General features: G+C 46.9%; 1 protein-coding gene across 4 annotated transcripts in view; it reads left to right on the top strand.

The window, feature by feature from the left end:
* Lef1 (lymphoid enhancer binding factor 1) overlaps positions 1-23682 on the top strand; it is a 110303-nt gene that overhangs the window by 74219 nt on the left and 12402 nt on the right. The window contains exons 5-11 of one of the 4 annotated variants that reach the window (XM_005357290.3): positions 4315-4405; positions 5979-6062; positions 7945-8067; positions 9311-9473; positions 14368-14475; positions 18727-18775; positions 19435-19475. In XM_005357290.3, the coding sequence (XP_005357347.1) occupies positions 4315-4405; positions 5979-6062; positions 7945-8067; positions 9311-9473; positions 14368-14475; positions 18727-18775; positions 19435-19469 (653 nt within the window). In that variant the 3' untranslated portion in view covers positions 19470-19475. The remainder of the gene's footprint in view (positions 1-4314; positions 4406-5978; positions 6063-7944; positions 8068-9310; positions 9474-14367; positions 14476-18726; positions 18776-19434; positions 19476-23682) is intronic. The other 3 variants (XM_026784190.1, XM_005357292.3, XM_005357291.3) reach the window with 3 other exon arrangements.

Genomic DNA, 23682 nt, shown 5'->3' on the forward strand with positions numbered 1-23682 from the left:
AAGAAGAAGAAGAAGAAGAAGAAGAAGAAGAAGAAGAAGAAGAAGAAGAAGAAGAAGAAGAAGAAGAAGAAGAAGAGGAAGAAAAGTATAACACCATTGTGTGACAGATCTGAAAAAGCCTTTGACCCTCAATACAAGCCAGCAGGTCATACAAACAGACTAAAGGCCCCATCCTCTGCCCTTCACTCACTGAGTTATTTACAGGGACTATTTCTCAAGTCCCACTCCCATGCCCACTGAGGAGATGGGAGCCCCAGACTGTGACCATAGCTCCTGTGATTGGAGAAGGAACACATCAGCTAGCAAAGATTTCTCTTTCCTACTTCACAGGTAGGAAAGTGATTTTATCCCAGGTCATAGAAGTCAAACATGATTCCTTTCTCCCTTTCCAATGAAAGCAGAAACTGCATAGATTCATCTTGGCATATCCTTACTCACCAGCTTGTGCTCTTAGGGACAGTAGACCATTGACATGAGTACTCCAGCAGCTATGACGTGACGGTGTGGAGTAGTGTACACAAGAGTGGACAAGGGGTCTAGGGATGGTGTTGGTATCCTAGGCAGTGAACAAGAAGCCAAAAATCTCATCATGCACTCAGTTTAAAATGTATGAAATTACTCGTTTCTGGAATTTGCCATTTAGTATTTTAGACCTCAGTAAGCCAAGGAGAACTAAAACTATGGAAGAAAGAAACCATGGCTTGGGCTGGGGTTGTGACCGCCCTAGAAGATGGTGGTGGCTTTCTATTCTTTAATAATTAATTAAATTTTTGCAGTCCTGGGGATCAAACTCTGAGCCTTGCACATATTAGGCAAGCACTTCTACACTGATCTACATCTCCAGCCGCTGTAGATAGTAACACACACACATACACGTTTAAATACAAAATGAACGAAGCAGGAGCTTCCAGAGTTACTCTTTTCAGCCTTTGAAGATTCCTTTATTCCATTTTATTTTTGCTATTTTGCCCTCTTTAAGGTCACATCACCAGCTTAGGTATTATAAATAAAGTAGAAAACCATCTCTGCTTATACTCAAAACAGCACAATTTCAGTTTGGCTTCTCCGCCTTAACGACAAAGCTCTGCTTGCTCTTCATTTGCAGAAAACCTCATTCTTATGAAATCTGAATAAAACTGAGGAACTCAGATTTTGCCTGTGGTGAATGGAGGGTCTGAGCCAAGAGCTCTCTGAGTCTCTCACCCTGCACCCATCCTCTCAGCCAGTCTGGAGGTCTGTCTGTCTTGCCCTGCACATGCAACCTTGGGGTGTAGCAGGGCTTTGGAAAGTCCAAAAATAGAAGGCCCAATAAAACACAAGAAAGCCCAGCACAGAGGCCAGGGCATCGCCCCTGCTTGCATGTCACCCCTGAGCTATAGTGGATAACCTCCCTTGAAGGCGTGAAAGGAGTGGCATTCTGATCCCATTTGTTCTTTTCTGCTATTTACCACTTAGCACTCAATCTCTAGAGATCTCAGGCCCTTGGAGGTTTAAACAGAACACTTAGCTGAACACTTGCTGTTGGCCTTGGACCTGAGCAGAGCTCAAGAGTCCTCGGGTAGGCAAGGTAAGAAGGCTGGCCTGGAAACTGGGCCTGAAGCTGGGTGACGGAGCATCTGCCTAAGATGTGAGATCCTAGCTAGGTTTTTGTTTGGGTTTTCTTCTCTATTTGTTGTTAGTGCTGGGGATGGCGCAAAACAAAGACACAAAGCCAGTATGATGTTCTCCACGTGGAGTCTGAGTATCTTTGGGTTCTCTCCAGCAAGCCGTCGTGGAAGCTGGATAGTGTGGCTCACAATCTCCAGCAGGTCTGAGCTGGAATACGCATGGGCAGACTGTGCCGACATGGGTGCAAAAGACTGGAGATTTACAAGTCCCAGCTACCAAAAACAATTATCTACCAAATGTGTTAGTTTTATTTAATTTTATGATGAAAACATGTTTTCTGTGTCCTGAGCCCTACTTGATCATTTTGAAATGGTCACTGCTTAAAAAAACAACACATTAGAGCCAGGTGGTGATGGCACACTCCTTTAATCCCAGCACTTGGGAGGCAGAGCCAGGTGGATCTCTGTGAATTCAAGGCCAGCCTGGTCTACAGAGCAAGTTCCACGACAGCTGGGGCTGTTAGACGGAGAAACTCTGTCTCGAAAAAACAAAACAAAACAAAACAAAAAACCAACACGTTACTTTTGAGTGGTTTTCCTCTGAAAAATTCTAGGGCAGGTCAGTTTTGAGCAGCTCCCCTATGGTTTACCTGTCTGCCCCTCTTCGCCCTTGCTTTGCACAACCCTAATCTATTTTATCATTTCCAGGCTTGTTTAGAGAAGGGGCAGGTGGTGTGAGCATTTCTCTGCTCTCTTTAGTCTTTGTTTTCCTTTCTAAATTTTGTGATTATTATGGTGTAGTTCATACACCCTTTCTAGTTGTTTCGATGTGGATATCCTAGCTTTAATTACATGTTTTTCCTGGGCTTCATGTATTTCATTTGCCTCAAGGGATATGTAAACTGGGATTTGAAGGTGCTCATTTACATAATATTGAGTTTATATAAATCCATTTGCATACTTTGCCCCCCAAACCTGAACTAACTCATGCTTTATTCTTTTGCTCTCCTCAGTGTGTATCATGGAGCTCAGCTAGAGACTAGAATCACTGATGTCAGCGCTCCCATAGGCTGGTCAGCTTTATCTGGGGGATGGTGGAGGAGATAACAATACTATGTCCATACACAGTAGCCCCAAGGCAGAACTATCCAGAAACTAGAAACTGTCTTTGGAAACCATTCTCACTTATAAGTAGTAAAATCCACAATTCTAATGTTGTAAGTTGGTCTGGTTGTCTTTGTCGGCAGGGGTGGAGGAGGGCTGGTATTTTTAACTTGAACATCCCAGAAGACCCTGAGATTTGAGGATCTGGGGATCTTAGAATAAGGGAGCAAGGGACAAGGTGAAAAACTCGCATTAACTTCCAACCACCCCTGCCCTTTCTGAGGAACAAGACAAACATCCTAGGGAACAAAGTTGGGGAGCCCCTGGGGTGGGATCAAATGAAATTAGTATGTCCAGCAAAACGGGGGGGGGGGGGAATTAAAGGAGATTTAAAGTGATTCTGAAAACAGCAAAATGTACATTGAACCTGAGGTAGGAGCCCTATTGAGTGTGACATGAAGACCCTTCTCCTCTCTGCTGTTTGGGAAGGAACCAGGAGGTGGTTTGTCTTAAATACACAAGTAATGGCAGCACTGAAGGAAGCGCCTAAGTCATTCTCTCACGTTCAGGTCCTTTGGTATCTTAACCCACATGATGCCATGGGCATGTTGAGCAGCAAATGCTCACGCTGTTTCAAGAGCTCCTTTGCTGTGCTCATCTATTTCCATATATTAACCAATGTGTTTACATCACTGGCTGGTGGTATATAATAATGATATATATATATAATATAATCTCATATAATATAATATAAATGACCCTTTGAACCTGTGGGCATCTACATGTCGTAAGTTACTTAGAATTTGTCAAAAACACATCTCCCAGTACATTAAATTCCATGTTTTACGCATTGTGTGTTCGCCTTGTCGGTTTGGTTTACCCCTCTACCTAAGGTGAAGTCTAAAGGGGATGTCAGCTGGGACTAGGATTCGGTGGGTTTCACAGTTGCAGGACACTCAGCTCCCGGGAGAGCCCGAGCACGAGAGACAATTTGGTGGCATTCTCCTTTGCTGGAGACTAGCTCATCCAGAGCAGTGTGACCTTGGAGCCCGGAGGACTGAGCCGCTGAGGCGCTTACAGGCAGCTGCGGTGGCAGCAGAGAACAAACGAGTCATTATCAGGGGTGGCCGCTACGAGGCTGAAGAGGATTCCTAATTAATCTTTGATTCTCTGAGGTATCGCCTTTCCCGAATCTGTGTGTCCACAAGGGGACCAATGGAAATGGCAATTTACCTAATCTTTGAGCCCCGTGGCAGGCCGTCTTCATAGGAAGGGCTGTCACTTTCCATTCTACACAGAAACCCCGGGCTACCATTTTCTTCCGGCGAAATAATGAGAGCAGAACAGATCGTCAATAGACTGCTCAGATGGCTGTTTCCCTGGCAGTGTCTGCATCCCTACCCGGATGTCTTCAGCTACAGCCGTCTGTCTGAAGACCCTGATTCCCCGGGTGTTGAAATCTTGAGAAAGGCTCACCAGCTCTGATGGGCAGTGTCTATACCAGAATTACTAAATGGCGGAAGCATTTTGCTGCTTTCCTCTGGCTCGTCCGCATGATTGTCCCCAGAGTGTAAACACCATGCCGTTCTTTTCCTTTTAACAGGCATGTCCAGACACCCTCCGGCTCCTGAAATCCCCACCTTTTACCCCCTGTCGCCGGGTGCTGTCGGGCAGATCACCCCACCCCTCGGCTGGTAAGAGCATTCCTGCAACCTTGGGCTGAGTGTTTGGGCACATGTCCTCCCTCTTTCCATTCGTGGAAATTAGCTCTGTGCATGGCTGCACTTGTGGAATGGAGGAGATTTTACACCAACGAGCAAGGTGCTAACTTTATTTCATTTCAATTTGGAAGATTAAAAAAAAAAACAGAGAGACTTTGAAATGGATTGAATCCGTCCCCTAATTTGTGCAGAAAATGACTGCATAGCATTTGCTTTGAAGCTTATAGTTTTATAGATTCAATGTGTGGCTTTGGGCATTTGCTATGCCATATGAAGCTGAGGCTCGGTGGCTTTTCTCATCCAGTTTCTTTTTAACAACTCATAGTTTTGAGACGTGGACTTAGACTTGTTAGATGTCTACTTTTGCTTCCAAGTGAGCAAGTGAGGTAAATGACACAGAACTAAAGAGAAATTAACAGGACACTAGCATCTTTTGAGTGTTAGTAAGCACCCAAGCTCACATCAGGGGAACAAGAAAGGATTTAGGAGCGTTGGTTTCCTTCAGACTTCAAACACCAATGTTTTCCGTTGTGGTGGTTATTTCCAGAAACATTCCAAATGCTACTGCCCGTCTCCCCTTTTTTAATTATGAAGATATAAGAAATAAATGATGAGAAGAATAATTTTTTCAGTGTGGCTGATATCACAGAACTTTCTCCTACAGCTCAGTGCCTGTCCCTTTTTCCCTCCTCAATTCTCCCTCGTTGAAATGGTGCCGCAGCTAAGCAGACGCCTCTCCCTGTTCCCTGGACAGCCTGCTCTCCCCACAACCCCCATGTCAAGGCCACATCTGCACCCAGACATCCGGACATCTTCTCCAGCAAGGCCAGGGCTCCACTCCCTCTCCCTTTAGCTTAAGTCCCTCAGTCCATGAGTTTAATTGGCTGTGCATATACGTGCAGCCTTAGCTCAGTTTTTCTGCCTGAACTCGGTCACTCAGGAGCAATATGCCCGTGCCATCCTGGCAGATGGAAATAAAGACTAGAAAAGAGAAGTGGGACTTGAGAGAAGAGAGTGGAAGTGGACCCCTTAGGGAGGAGGAAAGCATTGCACTGACCCCCGTCTTCGATTTCCTCACCCCAAAAGGGGTATATAACGTGGGGGACGGTGTCTCTGGAATGTTTATTTATTTTTATGTAAATAGAGCGGTTGGTGCACTATCTATCTATCAGTTCTGAAAGGTTTCGATAAAGAGTTGGCTAAGCTGCTTCTCTGAAGGCGCAGTTTACTATTCTGTGGGCTGCATTATATTCAGTAAGCATCTTTAAGCCCCACTTTAAGCATTAAAGGTGTTGGGTGAGGGACAGGGATCAAAGAGCCATCGATGGACTAACTCGTGCTCAGGTCTGAGGGAGGGAGGGTTTTCTTCAAGGCACACCATGCTTTGATGGGTGAAGCGGGGAGGGTGAGGAAGGAAGACGGCCCCATGTAAAAATGTTGGGGGCCGCCGCCTTCTGATGCCCCCTCTCTCCTGTCACCAAACTCTTAGTGCTGGTTGGTAACTCGTGTTGTGTCATTGATGGGTTCCTCTCTTCTGTGACCTCAGGCAAGGTCAGCCTGTATATCCCATCACGGGTGGATTCAGGCAACCCTACCCATCCTCACTGTCAGGCGACACTTCCATGTCCAGGTAGGTGGAGGTGGACTGGCCAGGTTGCTCCTCTGCTCGCATCGCGCGCACCCCGCCCCGCTTGCCTCTGGGCTGGCCGGCTAGGAGCGCCTAACCCAGCCCCGCGTGTGTCTGCGCAGTGTGCCTGGCTCCCACACTAGGTGTCACAGTGACTCCGAGGCACTAGCCACGCTAGGAAACATTGCAGCTCCAGAACTCACTGCCACCTGCCTGCCTGTGGGATGATGGCTATCCCCAAAGTGGAGGTTAGAAGAGGCTGTTTGATTTGGATCATGCTGAGGGCAGGTGGGCTGAGGGAGGATTGGTGACCAAAGAGCCTGAACTCCACAGCCACATCCTTTGTGGAAACTTAAACCGGATTAATGCAGCAGTCCTTGAGAAGGCCCAACAGCCCTGATCCCCTCAACGGGCCCTTGGCTCTTGTGGGGGAACGAGGACAGTACACACAAGCTGCCTGGCTGTGGTGGCAGGACATACATCCTAGTGTGTGGAACAGGCCCTGTGAGGACATGTTTCTGCAAGGGAAGCCCTTTGGGGCTGCTCTGTGTGGTGCTTCGCTTCTGGAAGGGATGCTCCTGTGCCCTGTGCTTGATGTCCTCAGTGTCCACACAGCTTTGTGCTGTGTCATCTCTGTGTCCCATCTGGCTTTCTCGAGGAAGCTAGTGTCACTGCGCTGGGAGTCAAATGCTCAGCTCTTAATTGGTTGTGAATCTGTCTTTTTTTTTTTCCAGTGTGAGTTTGATGTTTATGGTTTGTGTGGTAAATTTCAGTTTCAAAATATATGTATTCTTCCGTCAGTGAAGTATAAATCTAGATGCTAGGTTGGTTAACAGTCTGCAGTTTTAGTTTTTAACACTGAGAGCTGAAGATGAAGATTTCCTCACCGGACGTAACCAGCATCGAGGATCGCGTGTCTTTATACTTAGCAGGGCATCATTACTTGGTCACATATTTGTAATTTTGTCTCCTTAGCAATTAAGGAGTTTGTTTTTGGAATACTGGACACCCCAGTGGACATCCTTTTCTCCTTTCCCAATGAAAGGTCGATTGTACAGGCTTTGGTGAAACCAAAGAATATTTTTCTTGTGAAATTTAGCTTTTTACTCAAAGCTGATAAGAAAGAAAAGAAGTTCTACGGCATATCCAAACTGACCCAGTGTTTGCTAAGATATGTCAGCAAACATCTGGAATATTACTTCTTGTTCTAACTGGGAAGGTTCCCTCCTTTGCAATGGCTGGTGGTGGGCAGGTTAACGTTTTGAATGCTACATATCCTTGCCCAAGAGAAAGGTATTAGCAGGTGCCAGTTCTGCCTGGGTACAGAATCATGGACCTTCCTGTAACTTAGCCCTTGCCCTTAACACCGGAACCAGTTCTTCCTAAGGCCCTGCCCCCCAGACCCCACCTCCGTATAGAAGGTCATTTTGGAAGATGCTAATAAAACCCTTATAAATGAGGGCCTGAGAGGGCTCTTCCTGTCCCATCCCTCAGTTGTTACCTTCTGACGTTAACAAACACTCTTCCTGTGTAATGTTGAAATGTGACGTCTTTGGTTGAATCTTAATAAAGTGTCGTGTCCCCAGTAATTTCTCTTATTGAATTTTTTTTTGTTGGGAAATTGCCTTGCAAGAAAACAGATTCAGCTTCCCCTTATCTTGTGCCTGTCACCCTCCTGAGGAAGAATGCCAGCTTGAAAAAACTCCAGGGAATGATTACATTTTCCAGCTGAATACAGGGAAAAATACAGTCTGTAGTTAATACTCAGGTGTCCACACATACATCTTCAGTCATAGTCAGTGGCAGTTAGTAAGTGGTCTTCTAATTCTGCCTAGGTTTGCTCATAACAGCCGGCAGTGCATACTGTTTTCCTCTCTATATATAGGTTTTCCCATCATATGATTCCTGGTCCTCCTGGTCCCCACACAACTGGCATCCCTCATCCAGCTATTGTAACGCCTCAGGTCAAGCAGGAGCACCCCCACACCGACAGCGACCTAATGCACGTGTAAGTAGACAGCGCCCCCCCCCCCAACTCATGTTCCTGAACCTCCTCTACCGCTGTGAAATTCCGTGTAGCTCAGCCTGGAAGGCTCTATCGGAGAACATGGAGTCTGAGATGGGAAAGGACCATGGGATTCACAGTTCACAGACACTCGCCAGGATGGCGCAGTGTTCTGGGTGAAGTTGTGCGGGGTCGTAAGCTATAGGCCACTTAGCACAGCAGACTTTCCTTTTGTGAAGTGAGACAGAGGGCAGGCTTAGTGCTCACCACTCTGGAAGTGCAGTTATCCAGGTTGGCGTCTTTGGCAGCACAGCATTCAAGAACACATGGTCATCAGCATCAAATTCCCTGTGGGGCCCACATTGTCCCACACTTTCAGAGCCAGGCTACTTAACTTGTCTCGGAGGGGTAAGAAACAATGCCTCTGGTCTGTGTGTGAGAAGGGTAGGGAAGCAATGTGTGGCAGCCCACAAAGATCCTGAAAATACATTCAAAGGAGAGATATATTTGTTTGGTGAGAAGCGTTCAAATCTCCCTGGGCTTAGGAAGCCAGGTCAGTTCTAAAGAGCTTGTCTTGCATGAATGAGGACCCGTGTGATCCCTCCGAGCCGTGTGAACAAGGCAGGTGTGGGGACACATGCCTGTAATCCCAGTACCGGGAAGGCAGAGACAAGAGGAACCCTGGGGCTGAGTGTGGGTGGCTCCAGGCCAGAGAAAGACCTTTTCTAACCAAGCAACCAAGATGGGTGTCAACTGAGGATCAACACACAACACATACACACACACACACACACACACACACACACACACACACACACACACACATGCGCCTGGGGCAGGGTGAGGCAGGGAAACACTTGCTTTTCAAAGTGTCATTTAATCCCCCATCCCCCAAAGTGAACATTCATTACAGCAGAAGAGTAATGATCCACCCGTAGTTTGTGCCCAGCTTCTTTGGAGGTGACAAAGAGCCTCAGCTCTGGGGCCCTCGATGGCACTTTCTCAGAGTAAAGGAGCCCTACTCAGTGTCACTGTGTAAATGAAGGAATCCTGTGGTTTGGTTGTTTGCAACTTGGGTTTTCATCAGACGAGCCACACATGGTCCTTCCGCGCTGATGGAGTTCCAGGGGCTGGCCGAGAGCTGGGAGGGTCATCTTCCCACCGAACTTGGCTATGTGAACAGATGTTTTCTCCTGTCTCTTCCCAACTCCTCCTGCCCCCTTCCCTAACCACCGCCACCTTTCAGGAAGCCTCAGCATGAACAGAGAAAGGAGCAGGAGCCCAAAAGACCTCACATTAAGAAACCTCTAAATGCTTTCATGTTATACATGAAAGAAATGAGAGCGAATGTCGTAGCCGAGTGCACGCTAAAGGAGAGTGCGGCTATCAACCAGATCCTGGGCAGAAGGGTGAGTCGCGGGGTGCAGGGGATGTTTATGGCCACCATAGCATGGCCTCCTTAGAATGGGCTGAGATTCGGTTACCTGCCATAAGATACGCATGTGCATGTGCATTGTGTTTTTGGGAAGTAGGGTACAGGGTACAGTAACATGGTATGTTATAACCAAGTTTGACTGTACCTGGAACATGGGAAACTTCCTGGAACTGACAACTGCTTTTTACAACTCTTCTTCAAACAGTATTTACCAGGTGCCTGCATTTGTCTGGAATGATGCTTGCTAACAGTCGCTGAACCAAACAGCCACAGCCCTTGCCGTCTTGGAACATGGTGTTTTGTGATCAGATAAAGATAATCCCCCCCCCCCCCAAATTAATGAAACTAGACTTGTAGTGAATACTGTGGATGTAATTAGCAACATTATTTAAGAGAACAGCAGGGGCCAGCAATGGTTCTCCTGAGGGCACTGCGCTTCCAGTGAGACTTGAGGGACATAGCCTTTAGGGGTGAGCTTCCCTAGTGGGAGCAGTGCTTCAAGAGGGGTAAGGGTTGCCAGCCGGGTCTCTAAACCCACAGAAGGGGCCACAGTAGGGCTTCTGGGAGAGCAGCCCAGAGGCGAGAGGAAGCCGTGCCTTCTGCACAGAGGCAGAGCTGCTGTACTGAGATGCTAAGGCCGTAGGGCCAGGAGAAGTCAGTGATGTTCCTAGAGATGCGGTCTGCGGCTAAAGCCCACATGGGCTGTGTTTCTGGGCCGCCTTTCTCCCTTGCCTCGCTCCCTTAGTCCATGCTGTTCTATTTTCTTAGACCTTGGTGTAGATGGGGGTTCTAGACTATAGCCAAGTTATGAGAACTCTTCAAATACCTCCAACAGCTGTTTGAAAGATGAGCCATTCCTTCCAAGTGCTTTCCCGCGGGATGGAGAAGGTCTTGTCTTGATATTAAACAGTAGGGCAAATCAAACTCACCCAATTCAAAAGTTACGTTTTCACTAACACTGCGTTACAGTTTACTAGGATCGCTTCATTTCTATGCACCAGGGCTCACCATGTGTGTGCAGCCTTTTAGTTTATGTCTCCTGTATATGTGTTTTAGTGGGTTTTTGGTTTTTTTTTTTTTAAGTTCAGGCAAGGTGACAGAGTCTCTAACCACACCTGGGAAGCATAGAGAGGGTTGGCTGTTAGCTGCCATTGATGGCACTCCCTTACCATGCTCCCAACTCAGTCCATTGGACATTCCTAAAGACAACACAGATTACAGAAGCAGGCCTTGAGTTACGGAGTCCCGCTGGAGAGCCTCAAGCCATTGCCAGCTCCAATCTGTGAGACCCAGCACTCTGGAGGCTGGGCACCACGACAGATTATAGTCTTTGGTGTTCCAAGTGCAGTGTCCTATCTCCCTATGGACTCTTAAACACTTAATAACAATAATTACGGTGATTCCCAAGCCAGATCTCAGCAGAGGAGTGATTCCATCTGCTTCCAAGGGCTCCACCTTAAGAGCCGAAAGCCCAGTAACCACTTTCTCCAAGCTTCTAAACAAGGGAGCAGAGGCAAAGAGGGGCTGGCGTTTTTCATTGCAGCTCACATACCTCTCTTAGCTTTTTTCCTTTTCTCGTCTTTGAGTCACATGCCCCCTGGCCCTGCAGCAGGAATTATTTTCCTGCTCAAGAGGGTGAGGATATGATCTTTGAGGTATGTTTCCTCTTTTTAATGCACGTTTGCAACCATTGCTACTTTCTCAGCTCCCTGAACGGTCCCCAGACCCAAGCCTGTGCGTCTTAAGGATGGTTCTCATTTGGGGTCTCTCTCTGTCTTTGATTTGGACACCTGTTTCTATTTATAGGCCTCTGGCTCTTTGATTAAGATCAGGTTTTCTGCCCTTTGAGCACTCCCTCTGGCGGGGCCGCTCTTGCCGCCTCTTTAAAGTTCTGGCTTTTAAAATCCTGAATACTACACTAGCCTGATTGTAGTGCTTGAAAGTGGATCTTAAATCCATCCTGGAACATTTTATCTTGGGATTTTTTTTTAATTGTCTTTACTGTTTCTAAGACAGAAATGCTTATTCATATGAATGAATCAAAGTTTTCTTAATCTATATCATAAATAGCAATGGTCCAAATCTTATTTAAAATAAACGGACTTGCCCAGCTGTTGCTCGAAGTCTGTTCACTACAGATTTACAGCAACTTGACTGTTAGAATGTCTTAGCAGTTTCTTAAAGTTAAACAAATGTGTCCCCTGATGACTTGGCAATGTTTGGAGAATAAATTTGATTTTTAAAAAAATACATATCTTTCCAGTAATATTAATTAGAGTTAGAAAAATGTTTTTTTAGTCTTGTTTCAGAAACCCCTGAAAGGAAAACTATTTATCTAGTTCTTACATTTTTTTCTTAAATGCAAAATTTCAGTACTGTTGTGGAACCTACTGCCCTCGAGTCCGCCAAATGACCTTTGACTCTTGATCATGTGTGGATGCCCTGTGCTAGGAATTATCAGGGATATCCAATCACATGAGCACTACCAGCCCACATCTTCTTACCATTTTCCCCTGAACAACAAGTACCTGGCAGAAGATCCAACTTTGGTTTGCATTTGGAAGGGGTGTTAATTTTAATTTACCATTCTAGATTTTTCTCAGGTTGCAAAGTTCCCAATTATGCCAATATCCTCCTGCCTTTAAAATGTGACGTAGGGGACAGGACGCATCAGATGAGTTAGGGGACAGATTTGAAAGTGGCAGGCTTCTTGTCTTTTGACCGTTTCTTCTCTTCACCCAGCTTGGTGACATTTCTGCCTTTTGCAGTCACATTCACTCATGGTGAGAGGTAGTCAGTATCAGCGGTCAGTGTTTCGTTATACATACATACACATATATACATGTATGTAGATATACATGTATGTGGTGTCCAGCTTGTTGAGGCTTCCTATAATAGGCTGCATCACTGGGTGAAAACAGTGCGGCTTTCTGGACAGAATAGCCCTGGGTGTCCGCTTGTCCCATTTTATTGATTCTGCTGGCACAGAGAACTATGATCCATGTAACTTCTTTTGTTAAGAGTTTTCTGCCACCTTCCCCTACTTTTTGCTATTACTGTTTTGTAACAAAAGTACATTAACTGCCGGTGGTGGTGGCGCACGCCTTTAATCCCTGCACTTGGGAGGGATAGATAGATAGAAAGAAAGAATACTATTATGGGCAAGAATATTATTATGGGCAAGTGAACTGGCTTAGCGGGTAGAGGTGTTTGGCACCAAGGCTGATGACCTCAGTTTGATCCCTGGGGCCTACATGATGAAGGAAGAGAATCAATTCACATAAATTATGTTTAAGTTGCTACATTTGTGCTCTGATATGTGTGCCTGCACACACACACATACACACACGCACATACATGTACACAAATAAATATAATAAAAGTGTGTTTTAAAGGGTGGCACCTGATGTGCCCTTCTGCGCACACCAAGTCACCTGTGTGCCATGCTTTTCAACTTTACATTCTGCGCTTCTAATACAATTTTAAAAATAAAAAATAAACCATCTGCCCGATCCACCACAGAGGGCTGGCTTTAAAGGGGATTTCGAAAGGCATGGAAGTGGCTGTCTGGCCTGTGGGCTCGGCTGTGGCTGCCCTGCTGGCATGGTGGGAAGGTGCCAGGAGCCCTGTGAGATGGCTCCCTTGTTCTCCTGTCAGAGTAGAGCAGCAGGCATTCCTGCTTTCTGAGGGAACAAGTGCTGAGCCAAACCTTCAAGTCCAAGGCCACGCTGGCGAGAGCTTATTCTCTCGTGAGCTTCTCTCCTGCTTTCTCCTTCCCTTCCCCTCCCCAACCAACCACGCCTTCCTTTTACTTTTTTTTTCTTTTTAAGTCACAAAAAAAAAGCCCAAAAGAAATCAGAAACCAAGGTAAGGGAATTAGAATCCACGTGCGAGACTGCCTGATCCAGAATGGGAGGAGGCAGAGACTCCCAGCTGCCTCGGTGACATTTTTGGGGAGGGACCCTGCCTCCTCACAGTTAGTGGATACCCCATTTCTCTGTGTCAGGTGTTTCTGGCAGATCCTGGCACGGGAGAAGTGAGGAAGTTGCTAGAAACCTGTCTGCTGGGGACCCAGAGAAGTGGGCCACAATCACTTGTCAGGAAGTATGATGTGAAGTCCTCGAAATCGCAGATGGACACCTAGCCTTCAGAAGCGCAATCTTGTCGCTTGTTAGTTACATTGAGAGGGGGAGGCAGAGGGGGATGCTCCAAGCCACTGTGCCTTCTGTATCAGAGCCCCGGGCTCGTAGATGACAAAGTTTCGACATGGCTTCTTGCTTTCCCACTGGCCGGAAGCTAGCTCCAGTCAGAAGTGTGCTGTGCAGTGGAGTTGTCAGTATTCTGGCGACGTGAGCAAGTGTAAGTGAGGTGACCGAGACAAGCCGACTTCTAATGTTTTGCCCGATGCTATCACGTGACTCAGGTTCCAGACTGTGGAAGACAGAGTTGGGAAGGGGGGCGTGCTTGTCCTAAAGGCATCTGGAAATTATCACATTTTGCATAAATAAGTGCTGCTTGGGTTCAGTCGCCAGTGTAAGTTGCAGACGAAGAAAGAAGGGCAAAGCTGGGTATCCGGGTTCACGCACGAGAGTATTGGCATAAAGAACGGGTGGGTGACAGATCTTACACTCCGAATGCTTTGATGTGTTGCATGTGATACAGAACCACAGGGCAGAGAAACCAAAGTGTGAGGTTTTCTCCAGCCGCCAGACTCCAAGAAGGGCTTCTCTAGTACCAGCGCTGCTCCCCTTTCGAAGTGAACCACAGTTTAAATGCGTACATTAACTCCATGGGTCAGAATTTGAAACTTGAGCTGGACGGTTGCTGCCTCACTGACCTCTCTCTTCCCCTTTCCTTTTTGCTTTTAGTGGCACGCCCTCTCCCGGGAAGAGCAGGCCAAATATTATGAATTAGCACGGAAAGAAAGACAGCTACATATGCAGCTTTATCCAGGCTGGTCAGCAAGAGACAATTATGTAAGCCCTTTGTCTACCCCTGTGGCTTTCCACCCCGCCCCCACCCTGCCTTGCCCCCCCCCCCCCAAGGGGGATGTCTGGAGGATGCATGGTGTTGGCACTGTTTCTTGTTTGGGGAAATTAACGAACTGTGTAATAAAGATTTCATGAGTATGTTGGGTTCTGACAACTTTAAGCTTTTGTTTTGTTGCTGTGAGTACTAATTTATTTGTTAAATAAAGCTCTTTTAAAGATCAAAATATAAAACCCCTTATCATTAAAATACCAGGAAAAGATGTAAAACAAACAAAAGCCCTATAATTTCACCACGTAAAGGCAAGATTAGTGCTAACTCTATTTCCTTCTTGTATGTTTTCTATGGGTCTTTAGTTTCGCATATAGATGAGATATGTGTGTATGTACATATATTTTATGACGTTTCCTGTTCTTATATAAAAATGCATTTTTCTTTTATGAAAATCAAGTTTATGTCGATATTCCGTTACGTGAATGTCTGTTTCCTGTTTTTTCCTGATTTTAGGTTTTCTCTCTCTCTCTCTTTCTTCCCCCCTCCCCCGTTCAGAGTGATATAACCCCCCTGATGTGGATCTGTCTGTGCACAGTGGAGTGTTTTTTCCTGTGTACAGGACCATTATTTCTGCAGGCTAGATTCATAGTAGCAGGGTTTTGAGAAAGAGGATATAAACATTTTTGTTTGTCTGTTTTTTGATTTTTGTTTTTCGAGACAGGGTTTCTCTGTGTAACAGACCTAGATGTCCTGGAACTAGCTCTGTAGATGAGGCTGGCCTTGAACTCACAGAGATCCGCCTGCCTCTGCCCCCCGAATGCTGGGATTAAAGGTGCGCCACCACCGCCTGGCAGTATATATTTTCAGTTCTTGACACATAGTGTCAGATTTCCTTCCAGATGGTGATTATCTTACAAATCTTACAACATGTTTTGATGACTGTTTTTACACAGAACTAGAACTATGTGGTTATTTGAATCTTGTATTATTGTACCCTGACATCTTCTATGTCCTTTGAATAAAGACAGAGTAGGGATGATCATGCTCTAGGTTTTTTTATTATATCAAAATTATGCCAAAATCTATAATTTTATTGTTAAGGACTATCTTGCTTATACTGCAAGCTCTCTTACTGTTATAGTCTGAACATCTTCTTGACACTGTCTTGCCCTGGTAAAGACTATTACTATTTATATTTTTTTGTTGTTGTTGTTTTTTGTTTTTCGAGACAGGGTTTCTCTGTAGCTTTGGAGCCTGTCCTGGAACTCCCTTTGTAGACGAGACTGGCCTCAAACTCACAGAGATCCGCCTGCCTCTGCCTCCCGAGTGCTGGGATTAAAGGCGTGTGCCACCACCACCCAGCTACTATTTATATTATTATAGAAATAGAAATGATTATTATAGAAAGTATATTATGAATGATATAGTTGGAATTTTGTCATTTTATATAAAGTTAACAATTTTGACGGTTTAAATGCCTAAAAAATAATAGAATATTTTGAAAATCATTTTTAGCTCAGCTCAGACAGCTACAACAGAATACCATAGCCTAGGTGGCTTATAAAAGCAAAATTTTATTGCCCACTGTTCTAGAGGCTGAAATATCTGAGACCAAGGGCAGCAATAGGTTGGATGCCCAAGGGCCACTCCCAAGCACTTGGGTGTGTTCTCACAGGCTGCCCTTTCCCCAACTGGTCTCATTGATAGTGGCTGTGCCCTGATCAGCACCCCCAAAGGCTCCACCTTATTCCACCACATTCCGGGGTGTCAGGAGGTGTTAAGTTTTCAGTGTGGGAGTTTGAGTTATAGACACATTAGTCTATAACAGGAGACCAGCTGCAGGACAGTCTTCACATAGAAGAATTGTCCACACATGTGAAGCCATGAATCAGTGTACAGTGTAATGATGGCCTTTGCTGTAGAAGCTCCAGTTGCCATAGAGACAGTGACCACATTGCCCCCCCCCCCGCCCACTGTAATATGCTCCACTGACACGCCACTTTGCTGTTCAGAATTTGGAGCATTATACATCAGATATAACTCTGACACAGGAAATAAGTGTCCTGTGGGCAACTACTTGGAAGCAAGGACACAGTCATCCCCCATGTTGTCATTTTGGTTGTTTTAATAGCTACCATCTGCTGATGGTAGGGAATGCCTTGCTTTCCTTCCGTTACTCTCCATCCTTACTGTGGCATCAGCACCATTATCCTACTTCTCAGAGTTGCTGAGGTCAGAGAGGTCAAGCAGTTTGTCCACAGCAGTGGAATAGACAGTGGCATTGCAATTCAAACCCACATCAACTCGACATGAGGATCTGCATAGTTTCACACACACACACACACACACACACACACACACACACACACACACGACCAGCATGTCTACTGGCTCTGTTCCCTGAGCTGTAATTAGCACCTGCACAGACGGAGCTTTTTGTTGCACCCTGTAAGGGGGATCAGTCCCTACAAAGGGGGACACAGAGTGTCCTCTGCTCAGCCTGTCCTGCCTGTCCTTTGGCTGTGGCTTGCCTAGGAAGGGACCACTGACCCCCTCAAAAAGCTTTGCCGAGCTGAAAGTTTGCACGTGCTTAGCATTGCTTGCTGAAAGACTCGAAAATTTTGGTTCTGATCTTCAAGTGTTAGGTTTTAGCATTTAGAAAAATGGAAAAGACATACACACGCGTTCCCCTCCTCCTCCTCCCTCTTATTGTTTCCTTTGCTCCCCCTTCACATGCAAAGAGTAGTTTTGAAGAAAGCTGGTGGATGGTGAGTTTATCTTTCAAGATTTTACTCTCCATGGTGGTTAGCAGGAATTGTTTTTATGGGCCTCGCTTGAATGAAGGGAAGACCCAGCTTCGTTTATACTTTTTTCTTTTTTTAACAATCCAGTTGATGGCTAAGGCAAAACAGAGTTGTGAGAGCCCTGGCCAACTGACAGTATTCCCAGCAGAAGTTTAACATCAGGTGCAGGCTGGATAGTGAGGATGCTTCCTGCTCCTCTGAGACCAGTAAATGTACATCTGGGTTTAGCACTTTCTGAAATGGCCCTCTCGGTGGCATCATTGATCTTTACAATTGGAGTTTACTTCTGTAATTTGGACAAACAAATGAAGTTTTTGTGACGTCAACAGTGCGTAGATTTCCTTGAGTGAGGTTATCCTGCCTCCCAGGCTCGCACAGTCTGTGATTTTGACAAAAGGTATTTTACTGTGCATGACTAGTCAATTAGCATGTCCAGACTGGTCCCTCTTTGCCTCACTGATTTATACCTAAGCTAGCACACGGGCAGTTGCAGCAGTGATGCTCTGAGCCTTATACACTGGCTGGGTGCAGGGTGGGGAGAGGCTCAGGTCAGAGCTGGTGAATAGATGGGCGTGGCCCTGAGCTCAGGGTCGTGGAGAATTTGCTCAGCAGAAGAGCCCCAGCTCTGTCTAAGGAAGAGCAATGAGGCATGGGACAGAGAAAGTTCTTGAAAGAGATGACACTTGAGACCCATGCAGACGGGAGCAAGAGAGGACAGTACAGAAGTAGGAAAGAAGGAAAGTAACATGTATACTTTTATAGAGTCACAAGACAGATTCAGTCGACTCTGATCGGTCCCGTTTATTGATGTTGCTCATTGCTGCCATCACTCCAGGGGTGCTGGTTGTGATGACTGTTCATTAGTTGACATATCTGCCGCAGGTTTACCCCTTATGGTTCACGTCAGTGGGCCACGGTTGGCGCCTACTAAGTGTGAGTAGTTTCGAAGAGAAATGAAAATTTACGCCACTTAAAATGTGACCAGACTTTTTAGTTTGCCCTTGATTTGTTGAAATGTATCAGTATCACGTCTGTCTGAAGAAGCAGAGGCCTCGGCTTCCCAGGATTCACCGCCTCCTCTGCCTTTGTCCCTGGTTATGCCATGCTCCTGTCACAGGGATCTGGGCTCTCGGTTGACGCTTTGGACGTAAACTGTTGTGTAGTACATTTCACAGCAAGCACAGATTCGACATGGGCACTCCCCACACCACAGTACAGAGAGGAGTTGTCTGAGCGTGTCGGTCAGTAAGAGGGGTAGCCAAGGAGCTGTAGGAGTCGCTCGCGCGCACGCATGCACGCACACGCACGCACGCACGCACGCACGCACACGTCAGTCACTGTCTCTCCGGCTGGCTGCCTTCTGTCCCTGCTTCTCATACAGTGCGCACCGGCATGCCTGCCCTCCGCTCTCTGTCTTGACACTGTGCCTCTGTCCTCCAGGGCAAGAAGAAGAAGAGGAAGAGAGAGAAGCTACAGGAATCCACTTCAGGTAGGTACCGCGTGGCTCTGTGTTGGCGCTGCTGCTCCTGTTCGTCTCCTTTGTCAGCAGTCCACGTCTTCCTAGGCGCTGCCTCCTTCTGTGACTGTCACGTGTGACCCCCTCACTCGGCTTTCGTTCCTGGAATTCCTTAACATCTCCAAAAGACTTTTCTTTTAAATATGAAAGTGCCTGTAAAAGAAAAAAAAAAAAAAAACCTCCCTGTACCCCAAAGTCATAGTTAGGAGCCGCGGTTGATTCCCCGCCCCTCACCTTCTGTTGTCTGTGTCCTCTCTGCTTCTGCCTCTGCCTCTGCTCTGTTTGCATAGTCCAATGGTGTCACTTTTATAATGACAGTACAACATGCTACCCGTATTCCCTTGAGAGTCTTTCACGCGTTTTGGGGTTCTTAATGCTAAACAGCACAATGGCGGGGCTTGCACTGATTGCTGGAGTCAGTGAGGGCCCACGTTAGTTCCTTCTTCCTTCTGTTAGAAGGCCTGCCACATGCGATGCACAGACAGAAATGGCTGTTCTATGATGAGAACCACAAAAAAAAAAAAAATAGCAAAGCAAGCAAGTCCACATGATGTTGTAGCTACTACTACGTGTTGGGAATGTACAGAAAACCTCTCCATAAAAAAATTTGTTAAAGACACAATTTTCTGCAGGTACAGGTCCCAGAATGACAGCTGCCTACATCTGAAACATGGTAAGATCAACTCTCTGGCCCTGCTTCTGATTTAGTGCTAACAAGAGGCTCTTGCTTGTGGATCTTCCCTGCTCTCCCCAGTTCCCATCAGCATTGTTCCTGAGAGAGGAAACCGTCTCGTTCTGTTGATGCTCCCCCGGTTTTTATCCCGGCTGTGTGTTTGCGAAACAGTGTTGCGCTTTGACCTCTATTATGTCTCCTGTTCCGCTCACTTCTCTAGTCTCTTGCCTCACCATTTCCTCCTCAGCCGTTTCTTACTGACCAGTGGAAAATCTGTCCTTAAAAAGAAACAACAGGGAGCGGCATGTCACCCTCCTCAGCCAGCAGGGATGGGTCTGAACAATGTCACTGTAGCCCAGTCAGCCCCACTACATGGTAGCAACTCAGCTGGAATGATATGTGGACGTTTTGTTTGTAGTGAGAAAACTTGATGTGATTTTTTTTTCTATTTTAAAATATCAGATGGGCACTTAAGTGATTGATTACTTTCTTCTTTTGAGTGTTTTTCTTTGTTGGTAACCACTTAGTTAGACAGCATCTTTGGATTTGTAAGTTAACCTAGATTCCCTTATTTTCATGAGAAGTCTTTAGTGTATAGCCACATGACCCAGGGAAGCTGGCTTTCTAAGTGAAGGCTAGGTCTTGGGTTTGAATAGACAGGTGTAACCGTTCTGCACATCAGCTGCCTTTGTTTCTACGGTGTTCTTTCTCCAGAACCTGTGCTTTCTCCAGTCACCGGTCCTATTGGACTCCCTTCAGGTCCTCTTTGCCGCCTTACCTTCCGAGACTGCCCAGCCCCGTTCCTTATGCTACTGCTATTATCGTAGAGTCTGGGGAAGAGATCTGTAATGCTCTCAGAGGGAGTTTCTGAGACACAAAGCTCTCTACACAGCTAGCTCTTGTTGCCTCAAGGCCACAGTCCTGTCACCTGGTGGAGATCTGCCACGGCTGTCCTTATGCCTCAGGTCATTTGCTCACAGTTTCTCCTCGCTTCCCAACTAGCCCTCGTGAGACCTGCGCTCTATCCAAACAAGTTCTCCAGGTAGATGGAGGGCACAGCCTGTGCCATCTCTGTTCTTGGCAGGCCTGCTCACTCTACATAGGAATAGACCAGTCTGAGCAGCAGGCCTTGGAGGAGCCCTGACCTGCGGCGTGGATGTGCCTGATGAGCCAGGCGACCTCGTCCACGCTTCAAAATTTACTTTGGGTCCTGAACATTCATAGAATTTTCCCTATGGAAATCTCCCCGTGGAGGCTCTGGTACCTAGGAGATTTAAACTTTGAATCAGCCGGCTGCCTGGACTCTGTGTGTCAGTCTCTTAGCCTTGCTTTCCTCACCTCGACGTAGGAGTGAGGACCACGTGTGTAATGAGCACGTCTTTCCACGTGTCTTTGGCACAGGAGGAACTCAGAAGGGCTCCTTGCTCTTCGTGACAGCCCTGTTACTTCCTCTCCCGAGAAACTTTGTCGATCTTCAATTCTGACTTCCCAGGTTACCAAATCCCCGTCTGATGCCGCGGTTGTCCTAGCCTGATCTAGCCTCACCGATTTCAGCCACTTCTGAGTGGCTGCTCCCCCAGTTAAAGGCCCATCTCTTCCCGTGGGTGACTCTCCATCGTTTCCTGATGTAGCAAGGTCACAGATGGTGGCCACTGCCACCTGCAACTGAAGGGGTGTTCTCAAAGTCTCCTGAGACAGCCACCTCGTTTTGTCCTTCAGTGCACAGGAATACATGTGACTTCATAGACACCACATTGAAAAAAGTAGAAAAAAGTATGTGTACACACTTCGTATTGTTTGTGTGTTTTATCTTCTTAAGACAGGCCTCATGTAGCCCAGGGCAGACCTCCACCTCACTTGTGTAGCCAAGGTTAGCCTTGAACTTTGACCCTCCTGCCTCCACCACCTGAGTGCTGGCATTACAGGCCTGCCCGCCATGCCTGGTTGGCCTGGCACTGGCGATCCAATCCGGATTCCACACATGCCAGGCTGGCCCTCTGCCAGCCGAGGTGTTGCCGGCCATATGCTGTTTATAAAGATAACCTTTCATTGCTGACCTCTTAGGAATGGTTGGCCACCCTTTTCATTCCCCACCCCGATGCAGAAGGCCCTCAGGAGTGCAGTGTGCCAAGGGCTGGCGCTCAGTGCTGTACCAAACACTGCTTTTGCACCAACAGTTTAGAGCCACCTGCTTCATGTAAAGTACACTGTAGTACCTCAGAGTTGGAACTTGATTTAATGCCTTCCATGGTCGATACTCTTTGGATATAAAAGCTAAGGCTGAGTCCATTTTCCTGCAGATGCCCGTTTCTTTATGAGCCACAGCGACCCTTGAGCCCTCCCGTCACTTCTTTTTTCTCTGAAGGTTAAGGGGTCTTTTTTAAATATGCAAGAAAAACAAGACAAAGCCTTGCCTCTGCTCCCCAGTTCTCCTTCAGCGCCCCTGCTGCTGGGTGGCGCCTGAGTTGTTGCATCTACTGGTTTAGAGTCATGGTGTTGCTCTGCCTCCCATCCCCTGGATTGGCCTGAGGTCTTTGAAGTCAGTCTCTCTCTCTCTCTCTCTCTCTCTCTCTCTCTCTCTCTCTCTCTCTCTCTCTCTCTCACACACACACACACACACACACACACACCCTGGTAGCCATAAGTACAGGGCAGAGAGGAGCCCAGGCTCCCATCCAGAAAGAGTCCAGAGAATTGTGATGAACGCATTCTCGTTGTCCCCTCCCCCCGCCACACCCCTCCCTTTGCTGTGGCACTCCAGAAACTTCCCTGCACACAGTGGCTGACTTGCTGCTCACCAGTGCTTCGATACTGAGCCAGGTTTTTCTGAGATGCTGCGTTGCAAAGGATGGAGGAGGTCCCCACCGTTGTGTGCTGTGTGTTGCTCTAACAGTCTTCGCTAGTCCTGGGACACAGGAAGACCTTTCCCTCTGTAAGAGCTGTAGCAGAGAAACGAAAAGCTTGGGACTGGGCTACCCTTCTCTCAGAACAGGCCCTGTGGGAGCCATGTGCCATAGGATAGCCCTTCATAGTCTCTGGACTTGGGGCTGAAAAGAGAAGGGGGATCTAAGCTGTGGCTCCTTTAACTTCTGTTCTGAGCTGCCTCATGCTGTTGGGGGACCCAACAGGGACTCCCTGCACCTTCTTCCCTAACTTGCCACCACCCGAGGGGTTCTGTGTGACAGTTAAGTGCCTGTGTGACTTTTGACAGTGGCGTGTGCCCTGTGTGGTTCTTCACTTCCTGTGCAAATCACCTTCTGAGTGTCTTCCCCTCCCCAGAGTGACTTTCGGGCCCCACGGTGCTCAGAAACGCTTCTGGTTATGTGGGTCTGGCTTCTCTCGTGGGGTAGGAAGGCCCTGACTTGCCTCTGCTGACTTCACCTCAGAAGCAAGCCCAGGAGAGATGAAAGACTGGATTAGAAACAACTCGGTGTGTAGAGCCGTGGTTCTCAAGCCGTGGGTCACAAGCCCTTTGGCAAACAACTATCTCCCAAAATATTTACGTTACGATTCTTAACAATAGCAAAATGACAGTTATGAAATAGCAGCGAAATAATGTTATGGTGGGGGGGGGTGTCACCACAGTGTGAGGAACTGTATTAAAGGGCTGTGGCAGTAGGGCGGTTGAGAACCATGGGCCTAGAATGAAGTGAAATCCTCACAGCCCGTGTTTCAGTTCTGAGAGCTTGGTGCCAGCTACACTTAAAACCAATGAAACCCAGCGCCCGGGCCTGGTGGGAACCGACTCTACCTCCAGGAGGCCTCACTCCTCAGTGAGCTCAGGGAAACTTCTTAAACACACTATAGTTAGCTGAATAGGTTTCTCATGGACACTCCTGGACCCATCCACCCTTCCTGCCCTCATTCCTGCTTCCCACCTCAACCCCACTCCTGTTCCTGTTTCTTAGCAGACCCTCTGAATCTTCAGGAATTTATTTATTTATTTATTTATTTATTTATTTATTTATTTATTATTTATTTGCCCTTTGGTTGCCTGCCTGCCCACACTCTTTTGTTTTTTAAAAGATGTATTTATTTGTTATGTGTACATTGCTCTACCTGCATGTATCTGTGAAGGCCAGAAGAGGATGCCAGATCTCATTACGGGTGCATGTGAGCCACCACGTGGGTGCTGAGAATTGAACTCAGGTCCTCTGGAAGAGCAGCCAGTGCTCTTAACCGCTGAGCCATCCCTCTAGCCCCAGCC

Source organism: Microtus ochrogaster, chromosome 21, assembly GCF_000317375.1.
Source record: "Microtus ochrogaster isolate Prairie Vole_2 chromosome 21, MicOch1.0, whole genome shotgun sequence".
NCBI classification, from domain to species: domain Eukaryota; kingdom Metazoa; phylum Chordata; class Mammalia; order Rodentia; family Cricetidae; genus Microtus; species Microtus ochrogaster.